This window comes from Pyrgilauda ruficollis, unplaced genomic scaffold (genome assembly GCF_017590135.1).
Source record: "Pyrgilauda ruficollis isolate IOZ18807 unplaced genomic scaffold, ASM1759013v1 scaffold3, whole genome shotgun sequence".
NCBI lineage: Eukaryota > Metazoa > Chordata > Aves > Passeriformes > Passeridae > Pyrgilauda > Pyrgilauda ruficollis.
In genome coordinates this window covers 2,785,085-2,803,907 of record NW_024524377.1, presented here as the reverse complement: position 1 = coordinate 2,803,907, position 18,823 = coordinate 2,785,085, and the positions used below count along the sequence as shown (strand labels likewise).

General features: G+C 39.1%; 1 protein-coding gene across 1 annotated transcript in view; it reads right to left on the bottom strand.

Moving 5' to 3' along the window:
• LRP1B (LDL receptor related protein 1B) overlaps positions 1–18,372 on the bottom strand; it is a 288,470-nt gene extending 270,098 nt beyond the window's left edge. The window contains exons 1-3 of the mRNA XM_041473230.1: positions 18,261–18,372; positions 16,486–16,614; positions 10,212–10,469 (exon numbers count right to left, since the gene is read on the bottom strand). Of these exons, the coding sequence (XP_041329164.1) occupies positions 10,212–10,469; positions 16,486–16,614; positions 18,261–18,357 (484 nt within the window). The 5' untranslated portion in view covers positions 18,358–18,372. The remainder of the gene's footprint in view (positions 1–10,211; positions 10,470–16,485; positions 16,615–18,260) is intronic.
• Between the last annotated feature and the right edge of the window lie 451 nt (positions 18,373–18,823).

Below are 18,823 nucleotides of genomic sequence, written 5' to 3'. Positions count from 1 at the left end.
CAGGTCCACTTGGATTCCTCCTAGCAATAATTTTTACCTATAAAATTTTTGCCTACCCCGATGTGAGCTCAGTTCTGTACTGAGGGATGCCAAAGGCAGCACAGTGTGACAGTGAGTGGAGCAGGGGCACAGCCCCAGGGGCTCCTCAGACCCTCGTCCCTCCAGCCTGCAGCAGCTCTGCTCTGCAGAACAGATCACAGCACACTCACAGACTGTCATAAAATGTATTTTCTATTGCTTCATCTTCCTTGAGTTGCCTTTTCTCAGTGCGTTTGTTTCTGCAGGTAATGCAGGGGTTATGACTGTTTAAAACAAATCTGAATTCTGCAACCAGTTGTACAGACTCAGTGACAAAACAATAGCATCTCTGAAGAGTCTTAAAAGTAAAGTACATATTTTCAGTATATGCACAAGGAAAAGGCACTAAGAGAAAAGGAACTAATCTTTCATAACACATTATACTTATCTCCTTATATGTCAATAGAAAAACTCCCCCAAATTAAAAAATGTGATCATGCATTTAAGTAAAAGAGCAATAAATGACATTCAAGACAAGTCCAAAATTACCAAAAAGAGCAAGGGTGTCCTGAACTGCCAGTTGTGGCACAGATCCCCACACACTCCTCAGTCAGCTCATTATTGTTGCTTACTCAGTGTGATAGAAATGTTATGGAATTACATATGCACAGAGAATCCAAACTTTGTCCCCAGCTCAGAACTGTCACAGTGAATGCCTGGCCCAGCACATGGAGTGGCAGCTGCTGGGTGACATGTTGATAACACTCAGGGCATCAATTTTATGCAAGCAAACTGACCCTTTGCATATCCTGTCCTTATCATTTCATTGCTTACAATGGTCCCAACACTTTATTCCAGAACAAAGAAAAACAGATTTTGCCTTTGCCTTTATCAAAAGTGATCTACTTCAGATAGAACATTTGTTGCATGCAATTTGTCAGTTTTAGAAACATGCTTCACTCAACTATTAAAAATGTGCAAGAAAAAATAAGATTTTATTATACTGAACTCAACTGACAAATAGTGAAAAGGACAAACTTTGTTGTTACATTCTATTTATTCCATGATGCTGACACGATCCATAATGTTTTCAGCATTTCAAGTTCTACTCCAAAACTGAAGTCACAAGAAAGTTCTAAATCAAATTTGCTTCATTCCAATTAGAAATCCACAATTTTATGTATTGAGAACAAAAACACTATTTCCATGATCTGCAGATATTACTTGTTGAGCCAGTCATTCCTTCTGCCATTCAAAGGAGTTAAAAACTGAATAAAGCAATCCTATATTAAAATGCCACAATCAGATGGTGGTTTTGTCATGTCCATCACAATCTAAATAATAATCACAACTTTGCAAAATATGCAATTCATCTTTTTGTAAGGGCTCCTGATAAAGTGATAAGGAAAGAACAAGTCCTTTATTTATTCTGACACACACACAAACTTTTCGGTGTGTCTCTGCCACAGACTCCAGTCCAGCACAGAAAAACCCAGGCTGCTGTGAGGACAGAAAGCAGATTAGGCAAGAGCTTAAGGTGCTGTAGCAGCTGGATTTAATTTCATATATGTAGCTTCTCTTTCAGATTTGCTTCCATTAATGCAATTACTCATTATTATTCCCTTCTGAAAAGCATGCTCTCTATTTACCCTTTCCCCTGCAGTAGAACAAAGCATCAGATCAAAACCTGAGTTTCAAAACAGCAATTTCCAGAGGCCACAAGTTTGATCAGGAGTTGCATATTTGTGATTTTAGTCTATGAATCTTTTTGTTGCATTTAAGACATACAAACAGATTTTTTTTTTATTTTTTTTTTCTTTTCCTGCTGCTTCCCCAAGATTTACAGCAGGTGGAATGTGTGGTTCAGCTGTGCCATCCCCCGTGGGTCACTTCCCTGCAGACTCAGATCTCTGTGCAGCACAGAGAATTCCTAACCCTGCTCTGGCTCATTGCTAACAAAATACTGTTCCCTCAAGGCTTTAGCTACTGATAAATCCCTCTCTGGGATGGACTTTGGTCTGCAATTGCTCAAGTGCTTCATTTTTATATCTAAACATGATTCCAGTTATGATGTTGGATGTAAACAAACCGTATTTTGGAGTTTATAGTTTTTATGTCCCCTTTGCTCCTATAAAGACAAAAATACATTCAAAGAAGATACAGACTTTTTTAAAGTTTCCTGCAATGCTGGTCTGTGCCTCAGGAAAAATCTTTAGGAGGCAGAAGAACTCATTTAATGACACAATCCAAAGTGCATTATGAAAAAGATAAAAAGCCCAAAACCAAGAATTCTTGACTTCTTCAATTGACTTTAGTAGTGTGTTTAGGTTTTTAACGAAGTTTGAATTAAATATTTGCATTAATAAATAAATATCTGTATGGAAAATTTGCTGTCAATTAGTCTAAATGAAGCAAACTTGGTTAGCAATGTATGTGAGTTGAATTTACAAAGATATTTTACCACTCAAGAAGACAACCACTGGCTAAATCATAAGAGATGTGAAATTTATAGAGACAATAATAAAGTACCAGTAGGAAGCAAAAAAAAGTTATGCATATGTAATTAGCATACTGAAATATACTGGAATATTAATCATTTATTTTATTGCCATTAAGAAAGTTTCCAAGAGTGCATTTGAAGCCTCAAGTCCATAAACAACTTTACTGAAATGGGCAGCAAACAGAGAGATAAATAAGTGATAAATAAGATAATACAAGTGTTTGTCTCTTATTTACCTCCATATCTCTCCTCATTGGAAGAAAGGCAGAGGACAAGCTCCTGTGAACACTGAGGAAATGTGGAATGATTCCAAAAACTGTTCCAGTGGCTACTGAGTAAAGAACAAAATGAAGCCAACATGGTGCATGTGGATGTCAAAGTTTTGTGGAAACATGTGAGTCTAATCCCACAAAACATTCAATAATTAATGCCACATTTCAGGAAAAATAAATTACTTGTGAATATGGTTTTTGTTTAACCAATACTTCACTCCTGTTGCATATGAAAATATAAATGCTTCTGTAAAATATTCACTACAAAACTGTGATTTACATTAGCAGAAACCTAGTTATCTACACATTATATCTCTATAGCCCCCACAATTATTTTATTCCTCAAAAACCTTGTTAACAAAATCAAAATGCTACTGTTTTACAAGTAGCATAATTCAATTTGACAGAGACAAAGAGTCCCTCAGAATTGTGACTGATCAAGATAAATTTATGTGGTGACTGCTACTTTGACAAAAAGTCCTTTTTTTCTTTACAAAACCCTTCTGCTGCTGTGGGAATTTGCTTGCTTGCTCTTGTATTTCCTCCCTGATGTGAGAGCTTTTCTACCCAGGATGGGCTGGGATGTAAGGAAGACATAAAAAGATCCAGTCATGTCCCACTTTAGGACAACAACAAGTCTGGAATTAAGAAGGAATTCCAAAAATGGTGAGCTAGGAAATTGATAAAGCAGGGAAAAGGGAATATGGCAATTCAACACTGATAATTTTTGTCTCTTTGCAGAGAGAGCATCCAGGAGACTGATCCAGGCAGAGCCTAGGAGTTTAGAGAGTAGAGAGGAGAAAAAATATAAAACAAAACAAAAGCAATCAAAAATTTGCATGGAGAAATGCCATTGAGATAAGGCTTTTTATTTCCTGTACTCAGTCTGAGATGTAACTGTCCAGGATACAACTACTGAAGAGTAAATAAAAGAAGAACAGACATCATGCCAGCTTTGCTAGGAACAGAAAGACACAGCGTTTTGACCAATGTCAAAATGGCAGCAAGATCAATTGTGGAAGCTGGATGAGTAACAAAGCTTGAAAAATAGTAACATCATAACTTTGAATGACTGAAAAAATCCGTTTGTGGCAATTAACAGTCAGTTAATAAGTCGCTCTGGCATCAAAAAGGATTAAGTGCAGATAACCTAGCTTTGGAAGGAAATGCCACCAATTCAGGCTCTCTGCCATGGAAGCTTGTGCCTCAAAGTGACACAACACAATGCTGTGGTGACAATACTCAAACCAGCAGAACAATTCCCAAGCCAGATGGAGAGGCCTGTACCCAAAAGGTGCAGCAAAAACAGACAGATCCTTCACAACTAATATTTGGAACCCCCTAAGAGAAGAAAGGCCCTCTTAAGGTTTCATCTATACAGATTCTATCTTAACTTCTGCGCAAACACCATTGAGAATTGAGGTATAGACGTGATTATATGCATGTTATTAAATAAAGAAAGAAAAAGATAAGAAATTTGCAGTACACACCACAAAGGATGATGCCCAAGTGATTGTGCTTGTTGGAGCAGAAAGGCTGAATGAAGAGATATGACCTACCCTTATCCTTCCACTAACCCTGACAACCATCAAAAAGGCTGTGCAGAACCAAAAATCAGCAAAGACAAGGAGCTAAAGAGAGGAGCACACTGATCAAAGGAAGTTTCTGTACAGGCCTAAGTCTCTAAAGGAGTCTTGGCATTACAGGGGACAGAAAATCTCTCTGAAAGAGAAAAATATTCAGATAGCACCATTTCCTGCACTAAAGAAAAGTCCATACTGCTCTAGAAAAGCACCTTATTGAGGCTGTATCAAATCCTGGATCAAAAGTTCTGTAAGTTCAGGGACACCACAATGAGGAATAAAACAGTTGCAATGAAAGCATTTCCTGTATCATGGAGCATGAACATCCAAAAAAAAAAAAATTGTCTTAAAATATCTGAAAGCACATGGACGGTAAAATGTAAACAGGGAAACACACAAAAATCCCAACAGACACTGAGGAAAACTCGGGAAAGATGTAGCCTGACACATAGGACAGAGATGGACCATGGATGACCCAGGGGGATCAATCCTGGCTCTCTGTGGAACATCACCAAGTTCCAGGGCAACAGGCTGTGCTGGAACCTGTGTGAGACAACATTCATGAGCCACCTGGAAGATGAATAACAAGGTGATGAGGTCCAATAAAAATGAGATTTCCAGAACAGCAAAGAGGATGGTCTGTTTTGAAGAACTGCAGGACCTTAGGAGACTGACTGGCTGGACAGTGAAAGCAGATAGGAAGTTTAAGTTGAATAAACAGATAATGAGAAAAAATATCCTAGTTGTGTATATTTACTCATGGCTCTGTCTAGAGCACTTAAGAAGGAGATGTTGACGCTATCAAAAAAATTAAAAATCTAAAGGCAAAAAGCAAGAAAGCCCACCTTTGGACAAAGCAAGAAAGTCCATTATCCCAAAACCAAAATTATTCTGTGAAAGCCCCTTAGGACACTCTTCTCACCTCCCATTTGGGCCCCCATGACTGATTCAGGTGCTCTGAACACCACTAAGGAACCATGAGAAGTATAAATGGCCTTTGACATGAAACCTTCTCCTTTCTGTGCATCTTCTGAGCTGTCTACCACAGGAGGAAAAGCAAACCCACATTCTACAACTGTGTGACAGCTCTCACTGCCTGTCTGGAGGCAAGTTTGGGGCAGACTTTGTAGAAATAAACACTTTCCCCCAGATCTTCACAGTTTTGCTCCTGCAGAGTAAGCCAAACTTTGCTCTGATTTGCCATGAATATTCATGGCACTTCACAGGAATTGCTGACAGGAACACCATCTCCAGTGCTTGGGGTTTCCTTCAGTGACTGAGCCTCATCATTGCCAGGGGAAATTACTGCAGCTACTCTGAACACAGCAGTATTTATGGATAATCACTGCTGAGAAGTGGTTTAGCTCAGGAGGTGGAGGAGCCATTAGGAGGACCAAAATTAGGGAAGGAAACAGTAATGTACCCAAACAGACACTCCTGGCTTGTGGCCAAATTCCCTGGGCTCACTGTCTGATGTTCTTCACTGTCCTCACATCCAAAAAATGGGAGATCCAGAAAACCAGCCTGGATTGTGCCCAGCAGATCAAGTAGAAGGCTCTGGGTCCCACAAGCAGAGAGGCAAATCCTTCTCCCTCCAGAGATTCCAGCTCCCCCTTACCCACTCCCTGCCCTCAACCTTGGCAGGTAAAAACTGAATTAGTATGGAAGAAACAAGATATTTCTCTTAATCCAGAGCAGTCCTGTCCAAACACAGCTGCCAAGAGAAAAGCCTGTGATCCTTCCCAGGTGAGGTGTGATCAGCTGTGGGCACAAAGCACAGGTGGCAAAGCTGAACACAGGCACTGCAGCATTGCTTGTGGTGTGCTGAGATAACTGAGTGCCAAGAAAAGCTGAATCAAACATCAGCCAAGCAGAAGATATCATGCATCATCATTGAAGCATCATCCCAGAAGAGATTTTGTTATATTCTGTAGAAGAATAGCAGCTAAAACCCAGGTTGTGCTGCCTGGTGCTGGTTTGTAGAGCATGAAAGGTGCTTGTAATGATGAAGACACAAAATGCCACCTAAAATGAGGAAGAAGGAGATTCTTGCATCCAGAGGATGCTGCTCTGGCCACCTCTCAGCTCCCACACACAAAAGCATTAATATAAGACTTCACATCATGGCTTTGAAAGGACAGAAAATTGGGAGATTTTCCCCATTCATACCATTAGAAAGAACTTTTATTAGTTTGGGCCTACAGATATCAGCTTAAACAAATGATTGTTCCTGAAAGTCTTGCTGTACTCACTGAAGTGGGCTGTGAGGTGTCAAGGAGCACCCCTGTTACCATGGACAGAGGTTGCATCAGCCTCCCTTACAGGAGAATCACCTCTGAAAGCCCATTCGGCTCCAGTGCTGTCTGCATAAATCTTCCCCAAGAGGAAAATTTCCAGCTTCTCTTCCAAAAACTTCTTGGTCTTAAAAAGACAAAGGTGAAACAACATGACAAATGCCTGGCCTTGGCTGAGACCAAAATGCCTGTGCTGATACTGCTGTGCCTGCAGAAAGCTGTCCTTATGTGAGGGGGTAAATCTACCAAACAAGCCCTGAGATAATAAATAATTTAAGAGAAATTAGCCTAATTACTAAGCATGAGCTGCACCCTGTACTCCAGAGCAAAAAACACCCAAGGGCAGGCTCAGCCTCTCCTGAGCCTTTCCTCCTCTGCAGGATGAGACACTGGCCAAGTTCCCCAGTGCTTCAAAGGATCTGATTCCATCCATCTGGGACTCATCCCCTCCAAAGTGAACTCACATTGGACTCTTCTAAGGGTGAATGATGGAAGCTAGAGGACTGTAATTTGCTTTCTTTTGTGAATCCAAAGCTTATGTTCAGTACCTGGAGCTGGTGCTGTATGACCCATCATGAAAACGAAGTCATTTTCATAGTCCCTGCTTTCCTAGATGGAGTCTTTCATCTTTAAAGATGATCTATATTCTTTGTTCCTAACTACAAGACTTACTTGCCTTCACTGATGAAAACACTTTGAATAAATCTACTTCAAGCAGTCCCAATCACTTTGTATAACTGACTTTTCTAGCACTTTTTGTGTCAAATGCAGATTTTTTTTTCTTCCACTAACAAAATGATTAGAAGATTGGAATAAAAAAGATAAATTCCACAAACACTGCTAAGAAAGCCTTTTATGGTTTGGTTTTTTTTCCTAGTCCTTTTAGGAATAACCTATTTCACACAAACACAAAAGAAACCTTCCTATGAATAACAGAATATACTATTTTATGTAAATCACCCTATGGCCCTGACCATTTATTTGGCTTGAGGTGGCAGAGAATGCAATTAAACTGGAAAACATTTTCCTTGACAGAGTTACAAAATTAATTTTCCTCATCAGGTGTAGTACTGTATGATGAAGAGAAACAGCAGAAATGACCTGACAGGTAACAGAAGGTGGAACAAAGAAAAAGGAGAATTTAAAATTAAAACTCAATTTTGCAGCAGCCACAAGATTTTCTGGCAAATATACCAGGTAGAGCAACATGAGATTCCTGCCATGCCCTGGCAGGAGTAACTCCAGGGGTGTCTAGAAGATCCTAATTAGGTGAACAAAAACAAGTTTCATGCTGCTTCTTCCTCTGAGAGACATGCCGAGACCATGGGGATTGATGCAGCTCCACTGAGCAACACAACAGAAGCGTCTGTGGATGTGTGTGCTTGGGAAAAACACTCCCACAGCCACATCTGTGAGAGTGTGTCAGCCAGAGCTCCCAGCAAAGTTGTTTTATTGAAGTCCCTAAGCACTATTTCCCAAGTCAAAATCAAAGAAAAAAGTCAAAGCAAGCCTCTACAGTCAGTTCATGTCCAAGGGAGTTGTTACTCTTCATCTAAATAAGATTGAAAGATTACCATGAAGTTTGAGAAGAATATTAGAGACCACAGGCTGGTGTGTGCTGGCATTATGAAAAATGAGCAGCTCATTAATTCCAGCACTGTGCTCATTTCAAACCCATGCCAGGGCCTCGGTTTTGCAAACAGATGCAGTGCTGCAGATCTGGCCAGCACAGGATCAGAAATTCTCTGGACATGCAGGGAACAGAGGGACAGGAACACGGGGGGAAGGCTGAGGGCCACTCTGATGGTGCAAACATCATGACAGAACACACACACAGAGCTCAAAACCAAGCACGTTTTGCCCAGGACTGTGGTTAATTTGATTTTTCTTGCTAAAAGGAAAACAAAGTATCAATGGCTAGGTGAATTGAAAATGCACAATGAAATACTACCACTATGATCTTCAGGGTATTTGATGTCTAAAGTATAAAAAGCCCTCTAAAAGACACTTAAAACCTATAAAAAAAAAATAAACAAAAAAAACAAAACTGAATAGAGGAAACAAGAAGAAAGACAGGGAAAAAAAAATATATATACCTAGAATAAGAGTGCTCACTAAAAGTATACTCACAATGAGTAGTGAATAAAATCCAAGCCCTATTCAATTTATTATTGTAATACATATGAAATTAGGAAAATAGGTTAACAGAAGACCCTTACCCCGCATCAATGAGCATACCTAAAACCAGCTATCTTGATTGTCCAAAGGACAATCTCAATGAAGAATTTATCACGTTTGTACCTCTAAGAGTTATAGTCAAATTTGTGGTTTAAACATTCCTGAACTGGCGGTCAGAGGGTTTGAGATCCTTTCAGAGATATTCTTTGATGCACATCCCACCTTAAAAGGATTTTTCCAAAGCTTAGATCAAATTTTAGACCATCTCTGTGAAAGAGGAAGAAAATCCCAGGTATTTTTTTCATTCCCTGCATGGCATTTTGCAGTCTGTTCACATGTTAATGCTGATGCTTAGAGAGGCTGCCTGGAGCAGGGGCTAGACAGAGTTAAAGGAATAAAGTAGGGATTTATTAAAAGGCCTTCAAAGGATACACTTGGGCAGTGCAAGAGCCTGGCCAGGGCTACACCCAAGATGGACTCTGAGTCACGAGTTTTCACACTTTTTTAACTTTTGGTCCATTTCCATAGTGGGGTTAATTGTCCAATTACAGCTTCAGGTTATGAAGTCCCATCCTCCCAGTTTGCTCTCCTCAATGCACTGGTGTTTACAATTTTTGGGCATTTTTTGCAATGGTGTCCTTGGTTCTCAGGCTGGAAAAGATTGTTTTGTCTGACTAAGCTGTGAGGAGAACTTACTAACACTTTATATGAAGTTCAGAGCCACACACTGAGGCAGTACAGAATCTGAAAAATATGAAAGCTAAAACTTAAGGCATCAATGTGTCTGTGGATGAACACCTTCCTCTTCAGGTAACTGTCCCACAAATTGAAAAGCTGACTGAGGAATAACACTGTAATGCAAAGTCTAATTCAGTATGATGACTTCATACTGATATGATGACTTCATTTATTTTCTTAATTAAAAAAATAGAGGCAGCAGTTTTTTTCCAGTAAGTCAGTAAATATTTTGGTATTTTTTAGAACTAACATACCTATGATAGTTGGTGTGCTAAATATGACTCCATTTCATTGTTAGTATTGTCCCAGTAGCAAAGAATGACTCAAGCTTTATGTAGCACTATTTTGCCAGAGAAAAAGAAGCCTTTTACATTTCTTCTTCCATTGCACTGCTGGTTTTGTAACTCCCACACATAGTCAGTCTATAAAACCACACATCTTAAAAACCTTTGCACAGATACAAACACTGCAGCTCAGCCTGAATAGATGAGTGAAAAACCACAAAATTGCTTCAGTGTGAGCTGCAATATTTAACGCCTCAAGACTGTTTTCAGCTGCAAGCCCAAAAGCATTTCTGCTTTTGCCAGGACAGACACCACTGTTGTGCCCACCACTGCCAAATACTCACTGTGAAGGTTCTGGGCGATGTTCACTGCCCACTCCTCCGGTAAGGTCCCAGCTCTGGAGATCTTGGAGCACTTGAGCTGACTGGAGAGGTCTCGGGACTCAAGCCAGCACAGCGTGTCCTCCCTGTAGCTGTAGTCCAGGGTCACCACTGCAGATCCCTTCACAGGGCTCCAGGCAGACATTCTGCTGCCATTAAGGTACAAAACCTCAATCCTTTCAGGGCTTGCAATCAGAAGAAGAGGAGGTATATCAGCAGGCTCTGAAAACAAAGTGAGGAGAGTTTAAAGGATTAACAGGCTGCGTATTTCATTTTTATCTTTCTGGTTTTAATGTAGTTTTTAATGTTCTTACCTGCTTGTTTTAAGATATGTAATAAATTGGTTTTGTTTTTATTTTCATAACTATCATATATTCCCAATTATTAGTCTATTTTATCCTGCTGTTCCAATGGTTCACATCATTAAAGAAAATTAATTACCCCAGCCCCATAGCCTCTGTTTAATTCCAAGTATCATTATTGCAACATTTTTCATGCCTAAGTCATAAAATGAAATACAACTTATGCAAATTATCTCTATCCAGATTACTGGAATTTCAAAAAGAATTAAGGCCAGAAAAACCAGCAGAACTCGAGGACACATGAAATTGTAAGATGATTTTCATATAAGAATCTATAAAATAGGACAAAATCTGAGGAGTGGGTGCCACTCAAAGAAGTTATAATCAACCTGACAATAAATCCAGTGCAGTGAAACCTTAAAGCACAGAAACTCTGTAATTTCAGGCACATGTGAAAAAAAAATTGTGTTGCCACATCAGGAGCTCTCACCCCAATGTAATCTGCTTGTTTTCAAAGGAATACATCAATGTTTGAACACTGCATTGACATGCAGCACTGTCAATCAACATTTCACCTAATGGAGTTCTCAGATTTTCTCTAAGCAGTTCCAGATGTCTAAATGGTGGAAAAAAATGGCATAAATAAAAGGATTTGACAAATGGTACTTCATCAGCAGGTCTGATTAAAGAGAAAAGAATCTTGCAATGAGTACAGTGCTCAGTGGTCTCACCCAAAGGCACAGCAATAGGTGTTCTGTTCTTTGGTAATATCTGCTTTATTTAACTATCTTGCTGCTCTCCTTTTTTAAATTGATTTTGACATGTAAAAGAAAATATTTCTATAAAGCTTCAGTGTGTATTCTTTTGAGGTTGGATTTCATTTACTACTTATTTATTCTCATTCCATAACGTTCATTCTGTCTTGTTACACATCTTGTCCCTCTCCAGTAAATCCCACATGAACATTTGTAAATCCACACTTCTGCAGCATTACTTTTGGAACTTACTGCCTGTCCTCATCCTCACATTCACTTCCACCCATCAGATCAGATCCAAGTATTATTTGTCTTTGAATTTCAGAAGATACTCAAGAACTGCAGGGATTGAATTTCTTTGCAAAACAATCTCTTGTGGTGTAAGCCATGAGTGAGGCTCTCAAGTCTTGTTTGTTTTATTCCTTTCCAAAAGATAAAGTAGTGGAGGGGAGGGGGTTTCTCACTAAGCAATTTTTTGTTTGAAATGTGCCAGGTAGGTCCCTTTGCAGTCACTGCCTATGAATCTCTTTCCCCTTGTTCTTAGCAACTTTTGCAACCCTTAAGAAGAAAGGCAGATTTAGGAACTTCTGTCCCTATCACCCACTCACCCCAGACTGGTACAAAAGGAGGGTTTCCATCTGCATCCTGCTGAGTCCGGGGATTTATTTTTACATCCATCAGCTCTCTGCCCAGCTTTTCTCCCCCCACAAAATAACACCACTGCCTACCTCTATTCAATCACTCTTTCCCCAGCTCCCAGCAGTGTGGAAAGACCTTTATTATGATTTTTGCTCTTATTCTGTGTGTTAAGCCGGATATTTCCACATTCTGCAGTATCTAAAGCCTCAAAGAGAAGGCAGCTCACAGGAGCTGTTTGCAGTTTCAAAGCCACCAGGTGGGTTTAGGGCTGGGAGAGAGAACCAGATCCTCGCTTTGAACTGACCTCTTGAAAACTGTAACGAGGATTTAATACCTCACTAAACTCCAGAGAAAGACCCTAATACCAAAATACAGCCTAAGACATAAAGGAATTCTTAAAAGGAATTCAGTTCAAACCTCTTGAGCAGCAGTTGTAATCAAACCTGGCTGCAGACAAAGGTGTTGTAAGGACCTGTGGCATTGCCAAGGGGTTCTGCTCAGCAGGCACCATTACACATTAAAAACACAGAAACTGGATTACTGGGCTTGAAATTGTATTTTTAAAGCATAAATACTTTAAATAATTCAAAGGATTAAAGCAGTTAATCATGGTTTTGCACAGTAGGGTAGATTACCTGCTTTTTCAGTGTTGCTCAGATAGAGGCTGATTTAATAATTTGAAAAATATGATATATTGATAATAAAACTGTGCAAATTATTAACATTTCATAAAAAATGCATAAATCAATTTACTGTATAGCATAATGCAGATGACAAACACAAGATACCAAAAAAATAATGTCTTCACTCTCACAAAAACTACTTGTCTGTTTCTGGAGAACAGATTCTACACAGCTTAAAAGTTTACTGGACAAATTTAGGGTGAGTTCCAGTGAGCTGACAGCAGCTTTTCAAACAAGTGGACTTCATGTGTGTTATTTTCACAAGTTTTTCTTCCTTTTTTTTTTTTCTTTATTTTTCATTTTATAGGAAAGATAAGACGTGAATAGCTCTTTAATCCAGGGAAGTTTTATGATTCATCCTTCTTGACTAAAATGAAAGCATCTTCCTTTGAATTATGTTTAAGATAGAGTAGTGGAAAAGATGAAAGGCTTGTGTTCCCCTCCTACCTGATCTTGTCTAAAACACAGATCAATAAGTGATGCCACAACAAATCAGAAATGAAGGTGTTTTGCGCTGCCAACAGACTTCTCATCTGAAAAAAAACCTCAGAAATGCCAGCATTTTCTAGTATTTCCACCATAATAAACCCCAGAATTCAAGGTTTATAAACAGATTCAACCCCTTTTTCCTGGGGTATACATTGTAAATCATAACAGCTTTGCTGTCACCAATGTCTGTATTGTATAAAAATCTGAAAAAATAGAGAGAGGACCAATTTTTTCTACATTATTTTTGAAGTTTAACCATAATGTACCTCACAAATTGGCTGTTTTATTTCTAAAGTTTAAAACTTAGTTTGGTGAGATTTTACAAGAAAATTGTATTATTAAATCAGTTAAACGGGGCTGATTTTTTTTTTCTGAAAGGTAAATTTTATTTTTTTCTTTAGTCATTATCAGTTCATCCCATTTTATCTACATGACAAATGTTTTTTACCACACAGCATTTCTCTCTAGATTGGCTTTGGAGATATAAAACATACCAGGAACTTTTTTAAAACAGGTGAATTTCTTTCCCTCAGCTATATATTCCCAAATCTGCAATTTTCTTTCCTTAAATATTCTTCTCATCACATGCAGACTTTGCAATTCAGGCATAAAAACTTGGTAAACAAGTAAGTTCTTCAATTCTGTTCAGCAAAGCTGTGTTTTGTTTCATTTTCACCTCAGAAGAAACCATTAACTGCCTCTTTATTCATAGAGGAAAATAAGCTTTAAAAATCTGGAAAAGACCCACAGTGAGCCCCGAGCTGTTTTGATACCATTTTAACATCCTTCCCAAAGGGAATGTGCAGCTAAAAGCTTTCAGCTCCGGGGTTATTTAATTGTGCTGAGGAAGAAAATGCAGAATTTAATGAGGGAGAGACCTCACCACCTTCCCAGCCGAGCGTTTGGCTGCCTGAAGGGCAGCAAAAAGCAGATTTTGGGGAGTTCTCTGCTAATTGTGCCACCCCACATGGGCAGAGGTGGTTGAGAGGGGACAGCAGCTGATGGACCTGTGGGTCACCACTGTCCCCAGGGCAGGGCTCCTGCAGTACCAAGTGTCACCTGCTCAGCACCTCACTGCTCCTTGTGGGAAAAACAGGAAAGGTAAGAAGACTTCTAGAAAGCTGTGAAAGCAGGACTCCGAAACAGAAAGGGTAAAGACCTTACAGCTAGCTGTAGTTGTAGAGTCTGAAAGTAGAAAAGTTACAGTAGTACAGCAAGCAAGGACATGAAACAATCATTTGAGTTTTAGGCTTGGCTAAGATAGACCTTAAGACTACAGAAAAACAGTCTACAGAAGAGTAGAGAAAAACTTCTACAAAAATATGCTTAGCAAGATACTAGAAGGTTTTGAGCTTAATAATGGAGTATTATATACTGTTAATAGAAGGCATACAAGCAAGCAGTGTGTGAAGCAGGTGCACACATATTTTAGTGATTGGCAAGAGCAATGATCTGTAAAATTTAGCAATATTCCATTGGCTAGAAAGTTTTCTAAATGCTCCGTAACAAATCTTTGAATGTTTTGAATCTTTGGCTGCTTCTGGCAAGATGTGAACTTTTGCCATCTTCCAACTGTCTCAACCATGCAGTGGGGCTGATGCCACACTAAAGCTCAAGGAACTTATCCCAGCACTCCCATTCTGTGTGTGCAAACCTCCAACACGCTCCTCAGTGTTCAGAAACCTCCCAGGTCATTCCCAGAGCCAGCTGGGGTGTGGTGGTTTGGTGTTCTGGGTTGTGTCGTGCCCAGGATCTCAGCACGGATGGCGATTCATATTCGGAGCAGATCTGCTGTTATTAACGTTGAAAGCTCCACAGATCGCCCAGCCTACACCTCTAGTGCTGCTTCTTATCTCTCACAGCTTTTGCACACAGAGCTGAATGTTCCTCAGCTCATTTTCTTCATCTGTTTGACAACTACTTTTGCCAAATGTCGACAAAGCAGAGAGGTTGCTCTTTTCCCATCCTTATTTGCTTTAGGTTCTTTAAGGACAAAGATTGATAGGTTTTCTAAGGGCTGGGTTGCTTTTTTCCTCAGACACCTGGTTTTGTTTTTCTTGGATTCTGTTCTTCTGATCCAGAGCTACCTTTTTTCAAAAAAAACCCAAAGTAATGGGGAATACTCATTTCTGTGCAGCCCCATGGCCCTGGTTTGTATTGTCCTACAGGGATTTCTTTGATTAATGAGTAGTGATTCCTTTCTGAGAACACCAGAAATGTGAAAACTTCTGTCAAATAAACATGATAAAGTAGCAAAAACTACAGAGAAGTTCCTTATTAATGAGATTTGTTTCATCTTGACACCAAGAGCTAACTACAATGCTCAGCTGTTACACAGTTTTCTGTGTGTAAAAAGGGAAACCAAAAGAGTAATCTCAAGCCCACAACTGGCACCATGAGGATTTCCTGATCTAGAATTGCATTTTTGATTTTCATAAGGTGGAGAAAGAAGAATAATAAATTATTTTTACTTTTTATGGGCTTTCTTATCCCACAAGACTTCAGGATCTTTTTTTAAAAAAATGTCCATGTATGGGTCAAGAAAAAACATTATAAGCAGGGAAACACTCTAACTCTTAGTGGTGATCAATTAAGGACACATTTAGTAATGCTCTTTAGGTGAGGAAGCCTCAAAACCATCACCAGACCTTTCTATTTTCTGATGGCAAAATACATAAAGGAAGCCTTAAAATGATATACAATGAACATGACTTCATACTCAGCTGCACATGCTTCAGTATTGTGGCTGTTGAAGAATTCCTTAAGGAACTTTTTTTGTGTTTTAATATGAAAGCATTGTTAATTCATTATGCTGAATAAGAAAACACTGTGTACTATATTGCCTCATTAAGCACAATTGACTAATTTCCTCAAATACCCAATCCACTATAAGTAATGAAAACATGCACTAAGCAACAAAAAGCCTCATGTGAATATGTATATCAGGAAATTCACCTCTTGGGATGATGCAAGGACAAAGCAATCTCATGTCTTTTTTCATCCTAAGGGTACAATTACCTCATGATCATTTCCCCTGTCTCCATTGTCTTCCCAGGGTAAACAGGCTTTTTTGTTTGTGTGAGGAAAATCTTTGATTTATTTATGAACAGGGAAACTGGGAACTCTTCTAATCTTGGCTGAATTGAGTATTTTGCTTTAATTAATAATATCCAGATAATAACTTTTGATATTTCCCTTGGAGTATTGTCTTAATAAGTGAAAAGTTTTTTTTGTAAGCTTGTTGTGCAGCTCTTTGTAGCGGAGTGAGGAAAGTTCATCTCACCTGTGCTCATCTCTGTCTTTTCACATGAATCCTCCAGGACCAAACCACAAAATATTTTCAGGAAGGTAAAAACAAGTTAAAACTTACTATTTTTGGCCTTGCAGGACTTGTTATCGGGCTGAAGCACATAACCCTCCACACAGCTGCACGTGTAGGATCCATCTGTATTTACACACATCTGGCTGCAGCTTCCATACGTGTCACATTCATTCACATCTAAAGGGACATGAACAAGATCTAGTTTAGGGATTAAGAAGAAAAAGAAATTCAATAAAATTGAGAATTCTGAGAGATTTTTAAGTCATGAATCATTTTGGTGGGAGGCCTGATGTTTTTCCTCTCTCAAACCGTGAATTTATCAGGGATGTTGGCTGTTGAAATCACTCAAGTAGCCAGAAAGAAGGGCAGGGTTTTCAAGTTCAATAGCTCTTAATTTTCAAAGATAAAACCTTCATTATTTCAAGTAGTCTCCGATGCCTGCATCATGTTAGGGAGACATTTGGGTCCTTGTTAGCAATAGAGATCACCAGTTATCAGGGTTGATGAATGGAGCAACATTTCAGGAGAGGAAGTAATTGATTACCCTTCTCAACCTATTTATGCTGGCAATGTCTTACAGGTCCTTAAATGAGCTGTCACCACATCTCCATTAAACCACCATCCAACATCAAAAACTATATTCTCCTCTAATAAATACAAAGAACATTTTTCTCAACTAGGGTGTATAAAAATAATACCATAAAATCAAGATATGCTATTTAACAGTGGCTGAGGGTTTAAGTAATAAACTGACATTCTAAAAAACCTGCTATTTAAATTATTTCCTGGGATATATTTTTAATCACAAAACATGACAACCATAGAGAGAAAGAACTTATAATAAATTATATTTATGAAGAATCTGGCTCAGTACTTTTAGTTGGAGAGAGGAGTGATTGGTAGTGAGAACATCCATAGGGCCATAGAACTCCAATATGATTATTAATGGAGAAAAAAAAAAAAAAAAAGCAAGAAACAAACACCAGGACAGAGAATGAAGAAGTCATACATTTCAAAAATGGAAGAGAATAGTCTACAATTTTAGTCTACAGTTTCAATCTACAATTAATTACTCCAAAATAACATTCCCACCTAAGTTGTATGACCTTGGGAGGGTTTGTTTGTCAAATTCTAATCTAGGTGTGTCTTTATGGCCATGAGGTGAAACACTGCAAGTTTTAGAGGCTCTCCTGGTGGGGAGGTGTGGACAAAGAGCAGCTCACACAACTGAGCTGTAGCTCCAGAACTGCTCCAGTCCAGCTGAGCTGTGGGAAATGATAAAGGTTAGATGATGCTTAAAGTAAACATTGTTTGAAGCAGGTAGAGTTGTACTTTTAGTGCTTGGCTAGAAAAATTGTCTGTAAGCTTTAGCAATATGCTATTGGCTAGAAAGTTTTTAAAATACTCTGTAACAAAGAAAAAAAAAATCTTTGGCTGCTGGCAGTACGTGAGCTGTTATCTTCCAATTGTCTCAATCACACAATGAGGCTGATACTGCAACAAAGCTCAAAGAACACATCCCAGCAGTCCCATCCTATTCATGAAAAACCCCAACACACTGATCCTCCAGTGACATCAGGGGAGCTGCTGCTGGGGCACAGGAGCTTGAGAGAGTCAGGAGGGAGGTCCTGACTCTCATTTTAGGGGCACTCAATCCCATTCCCTGCCCCAGAAGCCCAGGCTAGTCCCTGACAAAAGCCTTTGAAGAAGGATGAGGAAGCAACATTGCTGCTCTGGTTGTTCACCAGCTCCCTGCCCCTGAGAGCCACGAGGGAGCCATGGAGACACGTGGGTGTTGATGTTACACTGAATTTCTCGTTTACCTGTGCAGCTTCTCCCGTCACTGCTTGTTTCGTACCCGTCCCCGCAGTAACAGCGGGTGCCGTTCCTGGTGATGGCACATCTGTGCTGGCAATTCATCTGCTGGCACTTGGGGAGCAGCTCTGGGAATGGTAACACAGCAAGATGTTACTAAATATTTGTGTTATTCTTAAATCTCAAACTTTAGAAACACTGAAATATATGTAAGTGCATGATTCAGGAAGGAAGCACCACCACCATTTACATTAGCTGGAAATATATCACACACACCCTACAAAGGGCTTGTTATGAAAACAGCATGTCAGAAAGTTAAACATTAGAAATCAACATTTTATTTCTATCAAGAGTTGGTCACAAGTTTATAATTGAGGTGTACTGTTTGCCTAAACATACATTTTGTGCATGTTAGTCATAACAACAGTTGGGAAAAAAACAAACCAAAACAAAACAATCCTGAAATGGTAACAGTTATAAAAAACAGATTATGAGAAATATTTCAACATCTATGCCTTTTTTATTCTTCATACCAGTTGATTTTGTAACTTTTTAAAGCTTGTTTTGATTC